Source organism: Heterodontus francisci, chromosome 3 (genome assembly GCF_036365525.1).
Source record: "Heterodontus francisci isolate sHetFra1 chromosome 3, sHetFra1.hap1, whole genome shotgun sequence".
In the NCBI taxonomy this organism is placed as follows: domain Eukaryota; kingdom Metazoa; phylum Chordata; class Chondrichthyes; order Heterodontiformes; family Heterodontidae; genus Heterodontus; species Heterodontus francisci.
This window is the reverse complement of record NC_090373.1, coordinates 110,590,838-110,610,069: the sequence shown is the minus strand read 5'-3', so window position 1 is coordinate 110,610,069 and position 19,232 is coordinate 110,590,838. Positions and strand designations below refer to the sequence as shown.

At 44.5% G+C, this 19,232-nt stretch overlaps 1 protein-coding gene across 6 annotated transcripts in view; it reads right to left on the bottom strand.

The window, feature by feature from the left end:
- cep85l (centrosomal protein 85, like) overlaps positions 1–19,232 on the bottom strand; it is a 380,598-nt gene that overhangs the window by 346,685 nt on the left and 14,681 nt on the right. For 3 of the 6 annotated variants that reach the window (XM_068025467.1, XM_068025473.1, XM_068025482.1), the window contains exon 2: positions 7,203–7,348. The exons of the other annotated variants lie outside the window; for them this stretch is intronic. In XM_068025467.1, coding sequence (XP_067881568.1) covers positions 7,203–7,317 — 115 coding nt within the window. In that variant the 5' untranslated portion in view covers positions 7,318–7,348. The remainder of the gene's footprint in view (positions 1–7,202; positions 7,349–19,232) is intronic. 6 annotated transcript variants of the gene reach the window in all.

Sequence of the window (19,232 nt, the reverse complement as noted above, 5' to 3'; positions counted from 1 at the left end):
TATTTGTATTCCATTTATTACCAACTCTACTTCAATCTCCTAACTATTTCTTCCCTTCTCTATCAATATGTGTGTGTGTGCCTCTTGTATGCATGTGAACGTGGATGCATTGCGTATTTTAGTAATTTTAACCGGTTTAGAGTGATAAGATTAATAAACTTACATTTTTCTTGTTTAAACCCAAGAAAACCTGTCTGATTGGCTAATTTGCAATTGTAATTAGAGTGCAGTGTGCAAGGGCTCACTGTGGTGGAAAGCTAAAATCACTGTGTTTAAAAAGATAAACCCTGTTACGGCCAAACCAGAGAAGGGGCTAGAGGGGAGCCTGCAACCCCTTCCTCACCTGGTTGCAACAAGGTCAACAATAAAGTCTTAGAACGAGGTATATGATTTGGAAGAATCACTATGATACCAATATTAAAAAGGAAACTATATTAAAAGAACTAAAATAACTTAAAGCAAACAGGTCATCAGGTGTGGTCAATGCTGAAGGACACTAAAGAATGAAATAGCATTAACCATAATTTTCTAACATTCTTCAGGGAAGGAACTTGAACCAAAGTACTAAAAGATGGTGAATCTTTTTAAACTAGGGAAAGGGTTAATCATGTAAATATAGATCAATCAGTGTCAAGATGATAAGTCAAAAAAATAACTGCTAGGAACCGAAATAAGGGATAGGATTAGTGTAGAAAGATATGGGCTAATCAGTGATAAGGATTTGTAAGGAGCAGGTTATGGTGATTAATTTAATTGAGTTATTTGAAGAAATTGTTGATCATGTAGACAAAAGTGAGTGCAATGAAAGTGGTATATTTGGATTTTAAAAAGCACTTAAAGTGCCACACAAGAAACTTGTGCAGATTAAGACACAAAGGGCAAGAAATTGGGCTCAGTAGTGCCCATTTTTGGGGTGCTATGAGTGTCATTAGGAATCCAAAATGGCGACAGCGACACATATTAACACTTCTGATGTGAAGCATGCTGGACACCATCTTGGTGAAGGTATTAGTGCATGCGCAATTAACATCTGTCGGAAATATGCAGAGCAGGCAGATCACAACATCAATAGCGTTCATTGAGAAGAGCCCAAGCTAATAGAAGAGGGATGAGAAGGGTGGGAGAAGCATTTTCAGCAGGAGGCCATTTTTGCCCAGTGTGTTGAGGGAGCAATTCTGCGACCTGGACCTCAGCAAAGAACAGTGTGTGAGACACCAGCGCGTCAGTAGGGAGTTTCTCATGGAAATCTACCACCTGCTGCAGCCACAACTACAACCCCAGAGTAGGGCAAGAACCACATTGCCAGTGGCTGTGAAGGTAACCGTGGCAATGAACCTTTATGCACCTGGTACCTTTTAGGTTGGTGCTGGAGATATTAGCAACGTCTCACAGTTTGCTGTCCATTGTTGCATAAAGGAGGTCACTGAGGCCCGCTATTCAAAGAGAGACAACTTCATTTAATTCTCTCTTTCCAGAGACAAACAGGAGCAAGCATGAAGGTTTATGAGGATTGATGGCTTCTCCATGGTGCAGGGTGCCATTTACTGCACACACACCAACCTGTAAGTGCCGCATGTCAGCTCTGCCATGTACTGGAACCGAAAGGGATTCCAACCCCTCAATGTCCACCTTGTGCATGACCACAGGCAGCACATCATGCAGGTCAATACCTGCAATACCCGATTATACTAGGAAGCAGTCACGGTGCCTTCCTCTGCAGCAATTCTGCATTTTGTTTTTATTCATTCTTGGGATGTGAGCATCACTGGCCAGGCCAGCATTTATTACCCATCCCTAACTGCCCTTGAGAGGGTGATGGTGAGCTGCCTTCTCGAACCGTTGCAGTTCATATGGTTTAGGTATACCCAGAGTGCTGTTAGGAAGGGAGTTCCAGGATTCCCGCAGTTCTGCATTTCAGCCACCACAGCAAATCAAAGGGTGGCTATTGGACGACAAGGGCAACCCGCTGCCGATATGGCTGATGACACAGGAGCACAATCCATGCACACGTTGGCGGCATGCATACAATGAAAGCCATGTTGCCACAAAAATATGAGAAAGCAGACAATTGGCATGGTGAAGCAATGGTTCTCCTGCCTGGACCATTCTGGAGGAACCTTGCAGTACTAGGCTCAGTGGGTCTCAATGCTCATGGTGGTATGCTGCATGCTGTATAACCTTGCCATCGTGAGGGCACAGCCTTGCCACCAGCTGTAGGTTGAGAGGCTGAGAAGCAGGAGGAGGAGGAGGAGGTAGAGGAAGAGGAAGGGAGGCAGCAACCTAGAAAACCTCTTTCTGCCCAGGCTGTATGCAATAGTAGTGATTGCAACGCCAATTCCCCATTCGCCATCAATCCTTCTGTCACTGACAATCACAACACCCACTTGGCAACAAGGCAAAAATAAAAGCCAGCAAAAAACCCATTTCACACATAATTTATAAATGAAATCATTCTATAATGCTTACAAACATAAACTAATCACCCTTATCTATCCCTTTCGTGCCTGTCGTCCAAGTCTTTGCCAGTCCTCGTGCTCGTACACGTGGCTATCCCAGTGGCTACAGCATGGCTACTGACTTTCAGTGCAGGAGACTGCAGATGGCTTTGGAGGACGATCTTGATCAACTCTGGGTCCAGAAGGCCCGGCTTCAGACGGCAACACCTCAGCATGGGCAGTAGCAGTCAGGACTGGCTGGCTGACAGGGTACTGGCAGAGTAGCAGTAGTGGAAGGATGAATGCTGTCAACTTAAGAAAGGACAGGATGTTTCAGCCCAAGGGAGACACTGCCACTACCCCTAAGAGGCACCTCAGCAATTCTAGTAATCTGTTGATGGACAGATTGCTGGACTGCAATGAAAGCCTGCAAGACCCTTTGAACACTGGTATCCGCAACCATGATGGCAGCAGTCTGGCCTTGCATGACAGCTGATTGGCCTTGCATGGCAGCAACCATGGTGCATTGCTGCAGTGCATCTTGTAGATGGTACACACTGCTGCCACTGTGCATCGGTGGTGGAGGGAGTGAATGTTTGTAGATAGGGTACCAATCAACCGGGCTGCTTTGTCCTGGATGGTGTCGAGCATCTTGAGTGTTGTTGGAGTTGCACCCATCCAGGCAAGTGAAGAATATTTCATCACACTCTTGACTTGTGCCTTGTAGATGGTGGACAGGCTTTGGGGAGTCAGGAGGTGAGTTACTTGCTGCAGGATTTCTAGCTCCTGACCTAATCTTGTAGCCACGGTATTTATATGGCTACTCCAGTTCAGTTTCTGGTCAATGGTAACCCCCAGGATGTATATAGTGGGGGATTCAACAATGGTAATGCCATTGAATGTCAAGGGGAGATGGCTAGATTCTCTCTTATTGGAGATGGCCATTGCCTGGCACTTGTGTGGTACAAATGTTACTTGCAACTTATCAGCCCAAGCCTAGATATTGTCCAGGTCTTGCTGCATTTCTACACAGACTGCTTCAGTATCTGAGGAGTCGTGAATGGTGCTGAACATTATGCAATCATCAGCGAGCATCTCCACTTCTGACCTTATGATTGAAGAAAGGTCATTGATAAAGCAGCTGAAGATGGTTGAGCCTCGAACATTACCCTGAGAAGCTCCTGTAGTGATGTCCTGGAGCTCAGATGATTGACCTCCAACAACCACAAACATCTTCCTTTGTGTTAGGTATGACTCCAACTAGCTGAGAGTTTTCCCCCTGATTCCCATTGAATTCAGTATTGCTCGGGCTCCTTGATGCCATACTCGGTCAAATGCTGCCTTGATGTCAAGATCAGTCACTCTCACCTCATCTCTTGAGTTCAGCTCTTTTGTTCATGTTTGAACCAAGGCTGTAATGAGGTCAGGAGCTGAGTGGCCCTGGCAGAACCTAAACTGAGCGTCACTGAGCAGGTTATTGCGAAGCAAGTGCCGCTTGACAGCACTGTCGATGACACCTTCCATCACTTTACTGATGATTGAGAGTAGACTGAAGAGGTGGTAATTGACCAAGTTGGACTTGTCCTGCTTTTTGTGTACAGGACCTACCTGGGCAATTTTCCACATTGCTGGGTAGATGCCTGTGTTCTAGCTGTAGTGGAACAGCTTGGCTAGGGGCGCGGCAAATTCTGGAGCACAGGTCCTCAGTACTATTGCCGGAATGTTGTCAGGGCCCACAGCCTTTGCAGTATCCAGTGCCTTCAGTCATTTCTTGATATCTTATCCGATACCAGGTTTTTTGCCCCCATTATTCTCCTCGGAAGTCCATTCCAAGTGTTGATCTGCATGAAGGTGAACCTCCTGACATTGGTCAAAAAGTTACCTTTTACTGGTTTGAACTTGTGTTTCCTTGGTCCTACTCTCACATTTAAAGTATTATTTCAGATTAACCTTTTCCATACCATTTGCTATCTTATTTATCTCTAAGATCATGTCTCAAATGCCTCTTTCTCAGGCTGAAAAGCCCAAGTCTCTCCAGACTTTTCTCAAAACTCAGACCCCTGTCACTAGGGAGCCTCATGATTGACAGCAATCATTAATGCTCTTGGTATTTCCTAGTTCTTAGCTATCTCAATAAATGAATAAACTCTCCTAATTACCTTTGTCAGCATCTTTAAACAGCTCCTGTAGAATTTCAGGACCCATGTAATGAGAATGAGCATTCCAATTTCCAAAGGCACAGTTGATGGAAGCAGAGGACTTTTAGGCTCCACAATAGCTCATTGGGTAAATGCACCTTGTGGTGTGTTATTAAGTACGCAGCCCAAAAGGTCCCACTGTTGATTCCTAGGAAGGGAGGTATTTTAACTGAGAGCAGGCTTTAGATGGGTGGGGGTAAGTTTAAAACCCCCTGATGGATGGTATCATTTTGGGCTTTGTTTTATTTTAATTCTGGAGTCTCTTTTACATCCCGCTGGCCAGCTGCCTGCCCAAAACGGACGTAAAGGAATTCTAGGCCGGCTGCCTTCAGACAAAGATCAGGTAGTCCAGAGGCCACCCACCAGCACTTAGGTAAGTTTTTGTTGGGGTTTTGGCAGATTCACACAGATGGGAAGGGGTGCAGCCTGGGCAGCACAGGCCAAGACTTCCCATGCACTCCTGCTCCTCCTGGCCCCATTAAGATACATTTAAAACTTGACTTTTAGGGCCTGTGCTTTTCCCCTGACAGGTGAATGATAGGACTTCGTAATGACATCATCGGACCGCAATTTGCATCTATTAATGAGGCTTCTATCTCAGAAGGGCAGGCACTTTGGCCACCAAAAAATGGGCTCATTTAATGCAGAAGTGGGCAGAATTGAAGCAGTAATGGGACAGTCAGCTTTCGGAAGCAGTTTTAACTGAGTGGCTGTCCTGTTCCCATTGGGCGGGGTGGGTTAAAGTTGCCCCCCGGTCTGTGTTGCTATGGTTGATTTCAGCTGGGCAACAACTTAAGCAACCATTGGCCTCAGCTGAAAAGGGGGAAAACATCATCCAGTGTTCCCCTCCTGATTGCTGGCCAGTGAGCCTGTTGAAAAATGTATGTGTGAGAATAGCATGGATGGAAGAGGACAGGGTCAGTAATGGTGGTGATGGCCTCCATAATAAAATAGCCTGGCAAAAATCACAATCACAATCAATCATAAACAAATGTCCACTAGGTGAGGTACTGAAGGCTACTGCCATCTATAGAATGATATCTCAGTAATGGTTAGTGCCATTAAAATAGGACAGCGAAGGACCTGAACATATGTTACAGGAGGTTTCTCAATAGTCAATGCTCTCTGACTACACTATTTCGACACTTGTAATGCAATTGCAACCAACATAACATTGGCCTGGAATTTCCTTCTAATGTTCAACATTTCATCAGTGGAGGAATTTTGCACGTAACCAATCTACCCCAATTTTATATTGGAGTCTCACTACATGAAAATTTCCTCTTTCATTTGCTCCACTCCAGAGTTCTGTGTACCAAACTCCTGAACTCATTAACATAGCTTCTCCCCCAGATGCCAGAGAATTCTGGTTTTCTGTGTTTTTTCCTCTGCCCAAAAATTATAGGGCAGCACATCTCCAGCCAATCCAAAATGGTCGTAACTGAGGAGATTCGGCCTAAGAACAGGCTCCAAATTATATTGCTGGAGTTTGGGAGTGATTTTCTAAGCAATTCTTAAAAAATGTCCTCACTGTGATCTGTACAATATTTTCTACATCTTTGAATGTTTTATTAGGTATCAAAATCTATAGTAAAAAAGAGAAATGCTTCCACACTTAAAGTTTCTTAAACATACAGCACTGCTTAATGCGCATAAATGATGGTTTCAAAATAATTTTCATATCATCAATAAGATAAAGAGAGACATAAAGAGAGAAGATAGCATCTGCTTCTCCAGGCCTGTAATGGTTTCACTGAACCTGTATTGTTTTACATCGGCTTTCATGTTCCAGTGTATGTGAATGAGGTCTGCAGGAAATATTGACCTAAGATGCCGAAAGCAAGATCGGCTTAAATTTTGGTGTAGATTTTGATGTAATACCAGCGTAAATCAGTTCAAGACCATTAAAGCACAAAAGCGCATTTACTAAATGATTCATTCAGCCACTAAGCATCACAGTCAGAATCTAATCAGATGACCTACTGCGTCTTTCTCACTGTTTCACAATATAGAATTACAGGCACTTGCTCTTCAGTGTCAATGTGCAAATTGCAAAATAAAACTTCAGCTGTTCATTTCCTTCAAAATAAACTATTGCTCAAAGTGCAATGTTTGGTTACGACCCTATGTACAGTTTCTTCAGTGTCAGCAGATGCTAAGAGAACTGGCTTAGCACAGAACAGCTGCTTCCTTTAACACTGTTTAGTCCTGGGTTCTCTGCCAATAACATAATCAATTCTTATTGTGAATGATAAGGTGGAACAGGCAACCCCACTACCTCAGCAGGAAGCTGCCCCATTCAATATCTGAGTCAGCTGATCTCAGATAAGGGATATTACAATTAGCTTCAGAGCCCCAGGTTAAAGAGAAGTCAATCATCCAGGGCTCCTGCACCTAATGTTACAATGTAACTTCCACCTGTCAATACAACTGTTTGGCTGCTGGATACAGATTGAACTGGGATCAGCTGTGATGATCTCCCCAATTGAATAATCTATAACCCTTGGGAGGATTATCCCTTTCAGGTAAGAGTTCTGACAGGGTAGAACTTCCACCCACCCATCCATACCTGTTCCATACCCATCCGATTGTCCTGGGTAAGGGTGTATTACATATGCTTGGTGAACTCCCAATTGGATTCCTGCCAACAAGAGAGAGAGTCTCTTCACCAAGGCAAACAGCATTGCTGGAACTTCAGAATATCAGCAGAGGGACCTTAAAGGGGCAGAAACACACCAAAGGTTACAAGGGATATCCCAATGCAGCCTCAGCCAACACTAGAGTCTTCAATGGGAAAGTGTCTGCGAACCACTGGAGGGGGAGAGGAGGCTGCTACAAGGCCCTCTTCCTCCATAGGGGCACCTCAGGACAGTTACATTGGGAGCCCTAGGAAACAATGTTAACCCAGGCAGAAAGAAGGAACAGCTACTGGGGCTTTGCCCTCACTTCTCCACCATTTGCATGCAGCGGTTGGAGAAGAACCAGGCAGCGTCTGGTGCAGAGAAAGGAAATTCTGCTCATGATGATGAGACTATAGTAATCTTTAGCACCCTATTTTCCCATCATTTCTGATACACTTCCTCACAAAATCAGGGTCAATTATGGAGGAAGATCCTCCTCTTCACTGTGAATGGGCATGAATAATGGCTACGAGACGAGGGCTGGACGTGTGATGTGCACCGTGAGGAGTCAATGCCTTCAGGAGAGGACGTGAGCAGAAAACGTTAGTGTGGAAAACAAAACAGCCATGTTGCCACTGTGTCTGATTATGTAAATATAAATCAAAGCTTAAAGGGAAGCAATATTTCAAATACTAATCAATTAGCACATAATTTGATGTATTTTATCTGGGTTACAGGAAGCATTATTTCAATTTTATTCAAAGCCATTATATTATAAGATATGTTGGTAAGATGAGAACTTGCCCTAGAAGACAAAGTACATTCATTGTAAGAACTGCTAACTGCCAAAGAAGGGATGTTGCTTCTACAACTATTACTAAACACAGTAAGATAGATATGAGTAGTCAACGAGGAAAGTCCCACAGCAAAACTGTATGGGTAAAGTGTTGCTAACTCACAGAGTACAATCTAACAGCATCTACAGCTATTATTTGTCTAATATATGATATTTTAATTACTGCAGGTGGAATTTCCACCAGGGTTCTCCTAACCTCCCACTGTCACTTCAGCGGAAGATCAGCAGAATCCTGGGATAAAACATTTAGCCATTAATACCATTTCTCCAGCGTCTCCTCCAATCTTCTGCTGATTTCCCAACAGGAGATCGGGAAAAGTCAACAGAAATTCCAGGTGATTATGCTTTATGAGATTTTTACTTACTCATTTGTGTCTTCTGATTATAAATCTAAATTCTGAAGTTGAGATCATCAAAAATGGAATTGTAATGGTCCAAGAAGCAGGCAAGCCTGAGCCAATAGCTCAGGGGCAGGCCACGCCAAATTTTATAATGGATCTCTCCCCCTAGTTTGTATAGGCTACTGGCACATGAAAAGCAAGTCCAGAGAGGGTGCTACAGAGCACATTTGGCCACATATAGAGGCAGCAGTTTTTAAAGGGCTATAGCCTGACATTAAATGGGAAGTATTGGCAGAAAATACAGAAATTGGGATAGCGTTTTAACTTTACTACCTGGGCAATAAGCGTTATCTGGACAGAACACAGAGAGAAGTATCAGCTGTGGAGCATCAAATGCCCATAACAAAGTCATCTTTGATTCAGTGATAGCGTTCTCACCTCTGAGTCAAAAGGTTGTGAGTTCAAGTACACTCCAGAATCTATGCACAGAATCTATGCTAACACTTCATTGTGGGGAAGCTGTATTACCAGAGGTACCATCTTTTGCATCAAATGTTAAACGACAACCCCTCTAGCTGTTTGGTGGATATATGAGATACTCTGGTGTTATTGAAAGAAGAGTAGGCACATCATCATCCCTTCACAAAAAGCAGATTAACTGATCATTACCTTATGCTGTTTGTGAGACCTTGTGGTATGCAAATTGGCTACTGTTTTTACCTACATAATAACAGTAATTGCACTTCAACAATTATTTAATTTGCCATAACGTGCTTTGGAATGAACTGAGGATATGAAAGGCATTATATAAATGTAATGTTGTTCTTCCTTTTCTTCCCATTGATTAGAGTAGGAGGTCCTGTTGCAAGATGTGCACCAAAGAAGAACAGCCCAACTTGGAAGTGAAGGCCAAGCTCCAGTAAAAATACAGGACTCAGCTGCATGGAGAGAAGTTGTTGCCACTATCCAGTACCTGGTCACAAATAAGGACCAAGTTTGCTGGTATCAGCAGGAAGGAAAAGGCCAGTGTTCTCCATACTTTACAATATTTCATCAAGTATGACACAAAGTTAAGTGCGGAACTTCTGCACCTTCAGCGAGGTGCCATTTGAAGTATTCTACACAACTATTGCCTTTCTGCAAACATTTTCATTGTGACAAGGCTGAGTGGCATACTTTTCTCACAGGTGCGAGTGACTAAAGTGGAACATTAAACAGATGCTGAGGCATCCTGTGCAAGGTAGCCCTTTGCTGTTAAGGAGTTTCTCGGTGGGGCTAGCAGCCATGAATCTCTCATCTTCTAAGACTATTGATCTGGTGTTCCTCCTCCTATAAACAACAGAGGCACCATGGACTTCGTCCTAAGGTTGCGTGGCTGCTTCCTCAGTGGGTATTGTCGGGAGAAAATTATGCTTTTGTGAGTATTAATTGACTGAAAGCATTTGTTGTTTATGTCAGTCATGTATTTGATGCAATGCACACGTGGGTCCTTTGCACTGAAGGGAACATTGCCACCCAGTGAAAGCTTCACGTTAGTAGCCTTCACATCTATTGGAAGAACAGTCACAGTTCCAGATAATGTCTGCAGGTCATTCTGGATCAGATAGTACCACTGTGTGAATTAGAAGTATGAGGAAAAGCCTTCCCTGACACTTCCAGAAAGATGTGGAGGAGTCCCTCAACACAGGACGAGTGGGGAAAGGAAAAGTCCCTTTCCTCCTCATCTGACTGCATTTGGAACTGTAAAGGAATAGATAGCAACACCATTTCGTTTGGTGCAATTTAAATGCCAGCAGCAGCAACCAAGAATAATGAAGGAAAATACTGTCAGGAATAAAAACAAAAAAGATAAGACTACCAGGTAAACCAACTGAGAACTGAGGGTAGAAAGGGCACAGAATGTACTCTGGGTGGGGGACTTCAATGTATATCATAGAATCACAGAACATTTAAGGCACAGAAAGAGGCAACTTGGCCCATGGTGTCTCTGCCGGCTGAAACACAATCCAACTATTCTAAACCCACCTTCCAGCTTTTGGTCCATCGCCCTGCAGCTTACGGCACTTGAGGTGCATATCCAGGCTCCTTTTGAATGAGTTGAGGATCTTTGCCTCAACTACCCTTTCAGGCATTGAATTTCAGACCATCACTACCCTCTGGGTGAAAAAGTTTTTCCTCATCTCCCTTCTAATCTTTCTACCAATCACTTTAAATCTAAGTCCCCTAGTCACTGACCTCTCTGCTAAGGTTAATAGACACTTCACCTCCACTCTATCCAGGCCCCTCAAAATGTTGTACATTTCAATCAGATCTCCCCTCAGCCTTCTCTATTCCAAGGAGAACAACCCCAGCCTATCCAATCTTTCCCCATAGCTGCATCTTTCCTGGCAACATCCTCGTAAACCTCGTCTGTACCCTCTCCAGTGCAATGACATCCTTTCTGTAATGAGGTGACCAGAACTACACACAGCACTCAAGTTGTTTCCTAACCAATGAATTATACAGTTCCAGCATAACCTCCACCAACCCATCTGATGAAGGGTCACTGACCTGAAATGTTAACTCTGCTTCTCTCTCCACGATTGCTGCCAGACCTGCTGAGTATTTCTAGCATTTCTTGTTTTTATTACACAGTATTCAAGTTGTGGCCTAACTAATGAGTGATACAGTTCCAGCATAACCTGCCTGCTCTTGTATTCTATACTTCAGCTAATAAAGGAAAGGATTCCATCTGCCTTTTTAACCACATTATCGACCTGTTCTGCTACCTTCAGGGATCTGTGGACATTCACTCCAAGGTCCCTCATTTCCTCTATACTTCTCAGTGTTTTCCCATTAATCGTGTATTCCTTTGTCTTGTTTGACCTCCCCAAATGCATCACCTCACACTTCTCCAAGTTGAATTCCAATTGCCACTTTTCTGCCCATCTGACCAGACCATCAATATCTTCCTGCAGCCTACAGCTATCCTCCTGGCTATCTACCACACGGCCAATCCTTGTGTCATCTGCAAACTTCTTGATCATGCCCCCTACATTTACATCCAAATCGTTAATATACATCACAAAAAGCAGGGGACCCAGTACTGAGCCCTGCAGAACACCACTGGAAACAGCCCTCCAGTCGCTAAACAGCCGTCAACAATTACCCTTTGTTTCCTGCCACTGACCCAATTTTGTATCCACCTTGCTGCATTTCCCTGGATCCCATAGGATTTTATTTTTTTAACCAGTCTGCCATGTGGGACCTTGTCAAAAGCCTTGCTAAAATCCATGTAGGCACATCAACTGCACTACCCTCATCTATCTTCCTTGTTACTTCCTCAAAAAATTCGATCAAGTTGGTCAAACAAGATTTTCCCTTAACAAATCCATGCTGACTATCCTTGATTAGCCTATGCCTTTCTAAGTGACAGTTTATCGTGTCTCTCAGAATAGATTCCAATAATTTGCCCACTACTGAGGTTAGACTGATTGGCCTGTAATTATTCGGTCTATCCTTCCCTCCCTTTTTAAACTTTCTAAACTTTAGCAATTCTCCAATCCTCCGGCACCACACCTGCATCCAATGAGGACTGGAAAATGATGGTCAGACCCTCTGCTATTCGTCTCTTGCTTCTTTTAACAGCCTAGTTTAAATTTCATCTGGCCCTGGTGATTTATTAACTTTCAAGGATGCTAATCCCATTAATACTTCCTCTCTCCCTATGTTTATCACATCCAATACTTCACACTGTTCCTCCTTAAATACAATATCTGCATTGTCCCCCTCTTTTGTGAAGACTGACGCAAAGTATTCATTAAGAACCATACCAGTATCTTCTGCTCCTACATATAAGTTACCTTTTTGGTCTTTTATGGGCCCTACTCTCTCCTTAGTTATCATCTTACTCCTAATGTATTAATAAAACATCTTTGGGTTCACCTTGATTTTGCTTGCCAATATTCTTTCATGCCCTCGCTTTGCTTTCCTAATTTCCTTTTTGATTTCACCCCTCCACTTTCTATACTCCTCTTGGCTTTCTGTAGTATTGAGTTCTCGGTTTCGGACATAAGCTTTCCTTTTCTGCCGTATCTTACCCTGTAGGCTCCTTGACATCCATGGGGCTCTAGATTTGGCCGCCTCACCCTTTTTCTTTGTGGGAACATGTTTACCCTGAACCCCTTGAATCTGACACTAATTTACCTTCAAGTAGCTGTTTCCAGTCCACTTTCGCTATATCACCCCACAGTTTAGTAAAATTGGCCTTGCCCCAATTGAGAACTCTAACTCCTGTTCTATCTCTGTCCTTTTCCATAATTATGTTAAAACTGACTGAATTATGATAATTACCACCAAAATACTCTCCACTGCCACTCCTTCCACCTGCCCAACTTCATTTCCTAAAACTATGTCTGAAACTGTGCCCTCTCTTGTTGGACTTGTGACATACTGGGCAAAAAAGTTCTCCTGAATGCACCTTAAGAATTCTGCTCCCTCAATTCCTTTCACTAAAACTATCCCAGTTAATATTGGGGTAGTTAAAATCCCCTACTATTACTGCCCTATTGTTCTTGCACTTCTCAGAAATTTACCTACATATCTGCTCTTCTGTCTCCCTCTGACTGTTTGGGGGTCTATAATACACTCCCAGCAGTGTGATTGCCCCTTTTTTGTTCCTTAGCTCAATCCATATGGCCTCATTTAATGAACCTTCCAACATATCACCCCTTCTCACAGCTGTAATAGTTTCCTTGACAAAAATTGCCACACCCCCTCCTTTCTTATCCCCCTTCCTATCACATCTGAAAACCCTGTAACCAGGAACGTTGAGCTGCCATTCCTGTCCCTCCTTAAGCCATGATTCTGTAAAAGCTATGATATCACACTGCCACGTGTCTATCTGTGCCCTCAGTTCAACTGCTTTATTTGCAATACTCCTTGCATTGAAATAGATACCCTTGAGCACTGCCAAACTCTTTTTTTTAATTTTCTAACCATCATATACTCTGTCTTCCAGCCTCATCCATTAATTTTCTGCTTTCCATTTTAATTTCTGATTTTGTCCCAGCTGAGTCTATCCTCACGTTTCCATCACCCTGCCAAACTAGTTTAAACCCTCCCCAATAGCACTAGCAAAATGTCCCGCAAGGAACTCAGTCCCGGCTCTGCTCAGGTGCAACCTATCTGGCCTGTACAAGTCCCATCTCCCCCAGAGCCGGACCCAATGTCCCAGGAATCTGAAGCCCACCCTCCTGCACCATCTTTCCAGCTACACATTCATCTGTCTTATCCGATACTCACTTGCGCGTGGCACTGGGTGTATTTTGAGGTCCTGCATGCTAATTTCTTACCTAGCTCCCTAAATTCTGACTGCAGGACCACATCCCTCTTTCTACCTATGTCATTGGTTCCGATGTGGACCACGACTGCTGGCTGTTCACCCTCCCCCTTCAGGATGCTCTGCAGCCGCTCAGTGACATCCTTGACCCTGGCACCAGGGAGGCAACACACCATCCTGGATTCACGTCTGCAGCCACAGAAATGCCTGTCTGTTCCCCTGACTATTGAATCACCTATCACTATAGCTCTTCCAGTCTTCCCTGTACACCTCTGTGCAGCTGAGCCACCCGTGGTGCCATGGACTTGACTCTGGTTGCACTCCCCAGGTGAAGCATCACTTTCCTCAGTATTCAGAACTGAATACCTGTTGGAGAGTGAGATGCACTCAAGGGTCTCCTGCACTACCTGCCTGATTCTTTTTGACTGTCTGGTGGTCACCCATTCCCTCTTTCCCTGCATATTCTTACGCTGTGTGGTGACCACATCTATAAACATGCTATCCACATAGCTCTCATCCTCATGAATGCACCACAGTGTTGCCAGCTGCCGCTCAAGTTCCAAAAGATGGAGCTCAAAAAAGCTGCTTAAATTGACGCCACTTCCTGCACAAATAGTTCTCCAGGATACAGGAAGCAACCTGGATCTCCCACATAGCACAGGAGGTGCACTCTCGAGGTTGAAGCAACCCTGCCATTCCTTTATTTATTAGTTGACCCTTTGCTATTGCTAAAAAAACCTCACCAAAAATACAACAGCTTAGAATTATTAATAAAACCTTACTAGTACTGATAATTCCTACTAAAAATCAATACAGTTCACTAGTTAAAATAAACCTTACTCAGAAAAAATTCCAGCTACTCACTTGTTCCTTATTATTAAGCAATTTGCACACACACTGTAACAGTAGTGTCCTAACCCAGCTATTTAGAGTTATTCCCTAACAGCAGTTACTCACCAACCAATCACCTTGCAGCTTTCCTGTGACATCACTGCTCACTTTGATTTCAAACTCCGGTGCGCCTGGACTCCCTCTCTGCTGCTCTCCCGGAAGGTAAGTGTTCTAGGCCACGATCCTCTGGCTGTATTTAACTGTTCGCCACTCCGTGTTCCTCCCGCAGGTCCGCTCCTCTCCGCTGCTCTCCTGGAAGGTAATGTTCTAGGCCAGGATCCTCTGGCTGTATTTAACTGTTCGTCACTCCGTGTTCTTCCATCAGGTCCGCTCCTCTCCCGGAAGATAATGCTCTCGGCCGCGATCTTAGGGCTCTATTTATCTGCTCCTCACTCCGTGTTCTTCCCGCAAGTCCACTCCTCTCCGTTGCTCTCCCAGAAGGTAAGTGGCTTGGTAGCACCACTACTGCCTGAGCTGGCTGAGTCCTGAAGGACATAGCTGCTAGATTGATTCAGCCAAGAGGGAAAAACCTACTTGAACTCATCCTCATCAACCTACCTTTCGCAGATGCATCTGTCCATATCAGTATTGATAGAAGTGACCACTGTACAGTCCTTGCGGAGATTAAGTCCCATCCTCACACAGAAGATACGCTTCATTATGTTGTGAGACACTACAACCATGTTAAATGGGATAGATTCAAAACAGATCTAGCAGCTCAAAACCTGGCATCCACGAAGCGCAAATGGGTCATTAGCAGCAGCACAATTGCATTCCACCACAATTTGTAACCTCATGGGGTATCTCTCGCTCTACCATTACCATCAAGCCAGGCGATTAACCCTGGTTCAATGATGAACAGAAGAGCATGTCAAGAGCACCACCAGGCATCTATCCAACAAAATGGAAAATTGACCAGGTATGTCCTGTCCACAAAAAGCAGGACAAATTCAATCTGGCCAATTACTGTCCCATCAGTGTACTCTCGATCATCAGTAAAGTGATGGAAGGTGTAGTCGACAGTGCCATCAAGCGGCACTTGCATAACAATAACCTGCTCAGTGACGCTCAGTTTGGGTTCCGTCAGGGCCACTCAGCTCCTGACCACATTACAATCTTGAATCAAACATGGACAAAAGATCTGTACTCTGAGGTGAGATGAGAGTGATTTCCCTTGACATCAAGGCAGCATTTGACCGAGTATGGCATCAAGGAGCCCTAGCAAAACTGGAGTCAATGGGAATCAGGGGAAAACTATCTGCTAGTTGGAGTCGTACCTAGTGCAAAGGAAGATGGTTGTGGTTGTTGGAGGTCAATCACCTGAGCTCCAGGACATCACTGCAGGAGTTCCTCAGGGTAGTGTCCTAGGCTCAACCACCTTCGGCTGCTTCATCAATGACCTTCCTTCAATCATAAGGTCAGAAGTGGGGATGTTCGCTGATGATTGCACAATGTTCAGCACCATTCGCAACTCCTCAGATACTGAAGCAGTCCATGTAGAAAAGTAGCAAGAACTGCACAATACCAGCTTGGGCAGATAAGTGGCAAGTAACATTCATACCACACAAGTGCCAGGCAATGACCATCTCCAACAAGAGAGAATCTAACCATCTCCCCTTGACATTCAATGGCATTATGATCGCTGAATCCCCCACTATCAACATCCTAGGGGGTTACCATTGACCAGAAACTGAACTGGAGTAGCCATATAAATAATGTGGCTACAAGAACAGGTCAGAGGTTAGGAATCCTGCGGCGAGTACTCACCTCATGACTCCTCAAAGCCTGTCACCATCTACAAGGCACACATCAGGAGTGTGATGGAATATTCTCCACTTGCCTGGATGGGTACAGCTCCAACAACACTCACGAAGCTCGACACCATGCAGGACAAAGTAGCTTGCTTGGTCGGCACCCCAACCAACACCTTAAACATTCACTTCCTCCACCACCAATGCACAGCAGCAGCAGTGTGTCCCATCTACAAGATGCACTGCAATGACTTGTCAAAGCTTCTTCGACAGCAACTCCCAAACCAGCGACCTCTACCAACAGGTGGATGGGAACACCATCACCTCTGAGTGCTTTTACAAGCCACACACCATCCTGACTTGGAAAATATATCACCGTTCCTTCACTGTTGCTAGGTCAAAATTCTGAAACTCCCTCCCTAACAGCACTATGGGTGTACCTACCCCACATGGATTGCAGCGGCTCAAGGAGGCAGCTCACCACCACCTTCTCAAGAGCCATTTGGGATGGGCAATGAATGCTGGCCTTACCAGTGATGGCAACATCCCATGTATGAAGAAAGAACTAATTCTTGAAGCAAAATGCTTCAAACAGTAAAATAAAAGCAAAATACTGCGGATGCTGGAAATCTGAAATAAAAACAAGAAAAGCTGGAACCACTCAGCAGGTCTGGCAGCATCTGTGGAAAGAGAAACAGAGTTAACATTTCGGGTCAGTGACCCTTCTTCGGAACTAGCAAATATTAGAAATGTCAAAGGTTATAAGCAAGTGAGCTGGGGGTGGGGCAAGAGATAACAAAGGAGAAGGTGTAGATTGGACAAGGCCACATAGCTGACCAAAAGGTCATGGAGCAAAGGCAAACAATATGTTAATGGTGTGTTGAAAGACAAAGCATTAGTACAGATAGGGTGTTAACGGATTGAAGATTGAACAGCAGCAAGTACAAACATCTTTTTGTGGGATATGTCGAGCATTCTTTGTTCCAGTCCTACTCAGGCCTCCTCCCCCAACTCTTTTTCCGGTATATTAATGACTGTATCGGTACCGTTTCCTGCTCCCGCTCCTAACTGGAAAATTTATCAACTTTGCTTCCAATTTCCACCCTTCTCTCACCTTTACATGGTCCATCTCTGCCACTTCCCTTCCCTTCCTCAACTTTTCTGTCTCCATCTCTGGGGATAGGTTGTCTACTAATATCCATTATAAGCCCACCAACTCCCACAGCTACCTTGACTACACTTCTTCACACCCTACCTCCTGTAAGGACTCCATTCCATTCTCCCAGTTTCTCCGTCTCCGACGCATCTGCTCTGATGATGCTACCTTCCATGACGGTGCTTCTGATATGACCTCCTTTTTCCTCAACCGAGGATTCCCCCCCACTGTTGTTGACAGGGCATTCAACCGTGTCCGGCCCATTTCCCGCACCTCTACCCTCACCGCTTCCCCTCCCTCCCAGAACCGTGCAGGGTTCCCCTTGTCCTCACTTTCCATCCCATCAGCCTCCATATCCAAAGGATCATCCTCCGCCATTTCTGCCACCTCCAGCGTGATGCCACTAACAAACGCATCTTCCCCTCCCTTCCCCTGTCAGCATTCCAAAGGGATCGTTCCCTCCGCGACACACTGGTCCACTCCTCCATTACCCCCACCACCTCATCCCCTTCCCAATGCACCTTCCCCTGCAATCGCAGGAGGTGTAATACCTGCCCATTTACCTCCTCTCTCCTCACTATCCCAGGCCTTTCAGGTGAAGCAGTGATTTACTTGTACATCTTTCAATGTAGTATACTGTATTCGCTGCTCACAATGTGGTCTCCTCTACATTGGGGAGACCAAACGCAGACTGGGTGACCACTTCGCGGAACACCTCCACTCAGTCCGCAAGCAGGACCCTGAGCTTCCGGTTGCTTGCCATTTCAACACTCCCCCCTGCTCTCATGCTCACATCTCTGTCCTGGGATTGCTGCAGTGTTCCAGTGAACATCAACGCAAGCTCGAGGAACAGCATCTCATTTACCGATTAGGCACACTACAGCCTGCCGGATTGAACATTGAGTTCAATCATTTCAGAGCATGATGGGCCCCCCATTTTACTTTTATTTTAGTTAATTTTTCACTTTTTTTTTCTTTTTTTCTTTTTTCTTTTTTTACAACCTTTTTCTTTGTGTTTATTTCATTTCATCTTAGTTTGTTCAGTTTGCTTAGCCATTGTTTTTTTTCATGTTTGTACTTGCTGCTGTTCAATCTTCAGTCCGTTAACACCCTATCTGTACTAATGCTTTGTCTTTCAACACACCATTAACATATTGTTTGCCTTTGCTCCATGACCTTTTGGTCAGCTATGTGGCCTTGTCCAATCTACACCTCCTTTTTTATCTCTTGCCCCACCCCTGCCTCACTTGCTTATAACTTTCGACATTTCTAATATTTGCTAGTTCCGAAGAAGGGTCACTGACCCGAAACGTTAACTCTGCTTCTCTTTCCACAGATGCTGCCAGACCTGCTGAGTGGTTCCAGCATTTCTTCTTTTTATTTCATGCTTCAAACAGTATTCATTTCATATGGATGATGTGCACACTGTGGGCATAGCCTCACCAGAAGCCATGAAATGTGGGTCCAGGTTTATATGATTTAAGTGAGTATTGTGCATTTGGAAACCAACCGGGGTTCATGCTACTGATCGGAAGCTGCTGAAAATTGAAGCCAAGCTCAAATGTGGTGCTTCATATGGTCAAATAGCTCTTGCTCACTCTCAAGTAATCCCTAGTGGAACTGTGCCTCAGCATGAATAGTACCTTCAGAAGAGGAAAAGAGA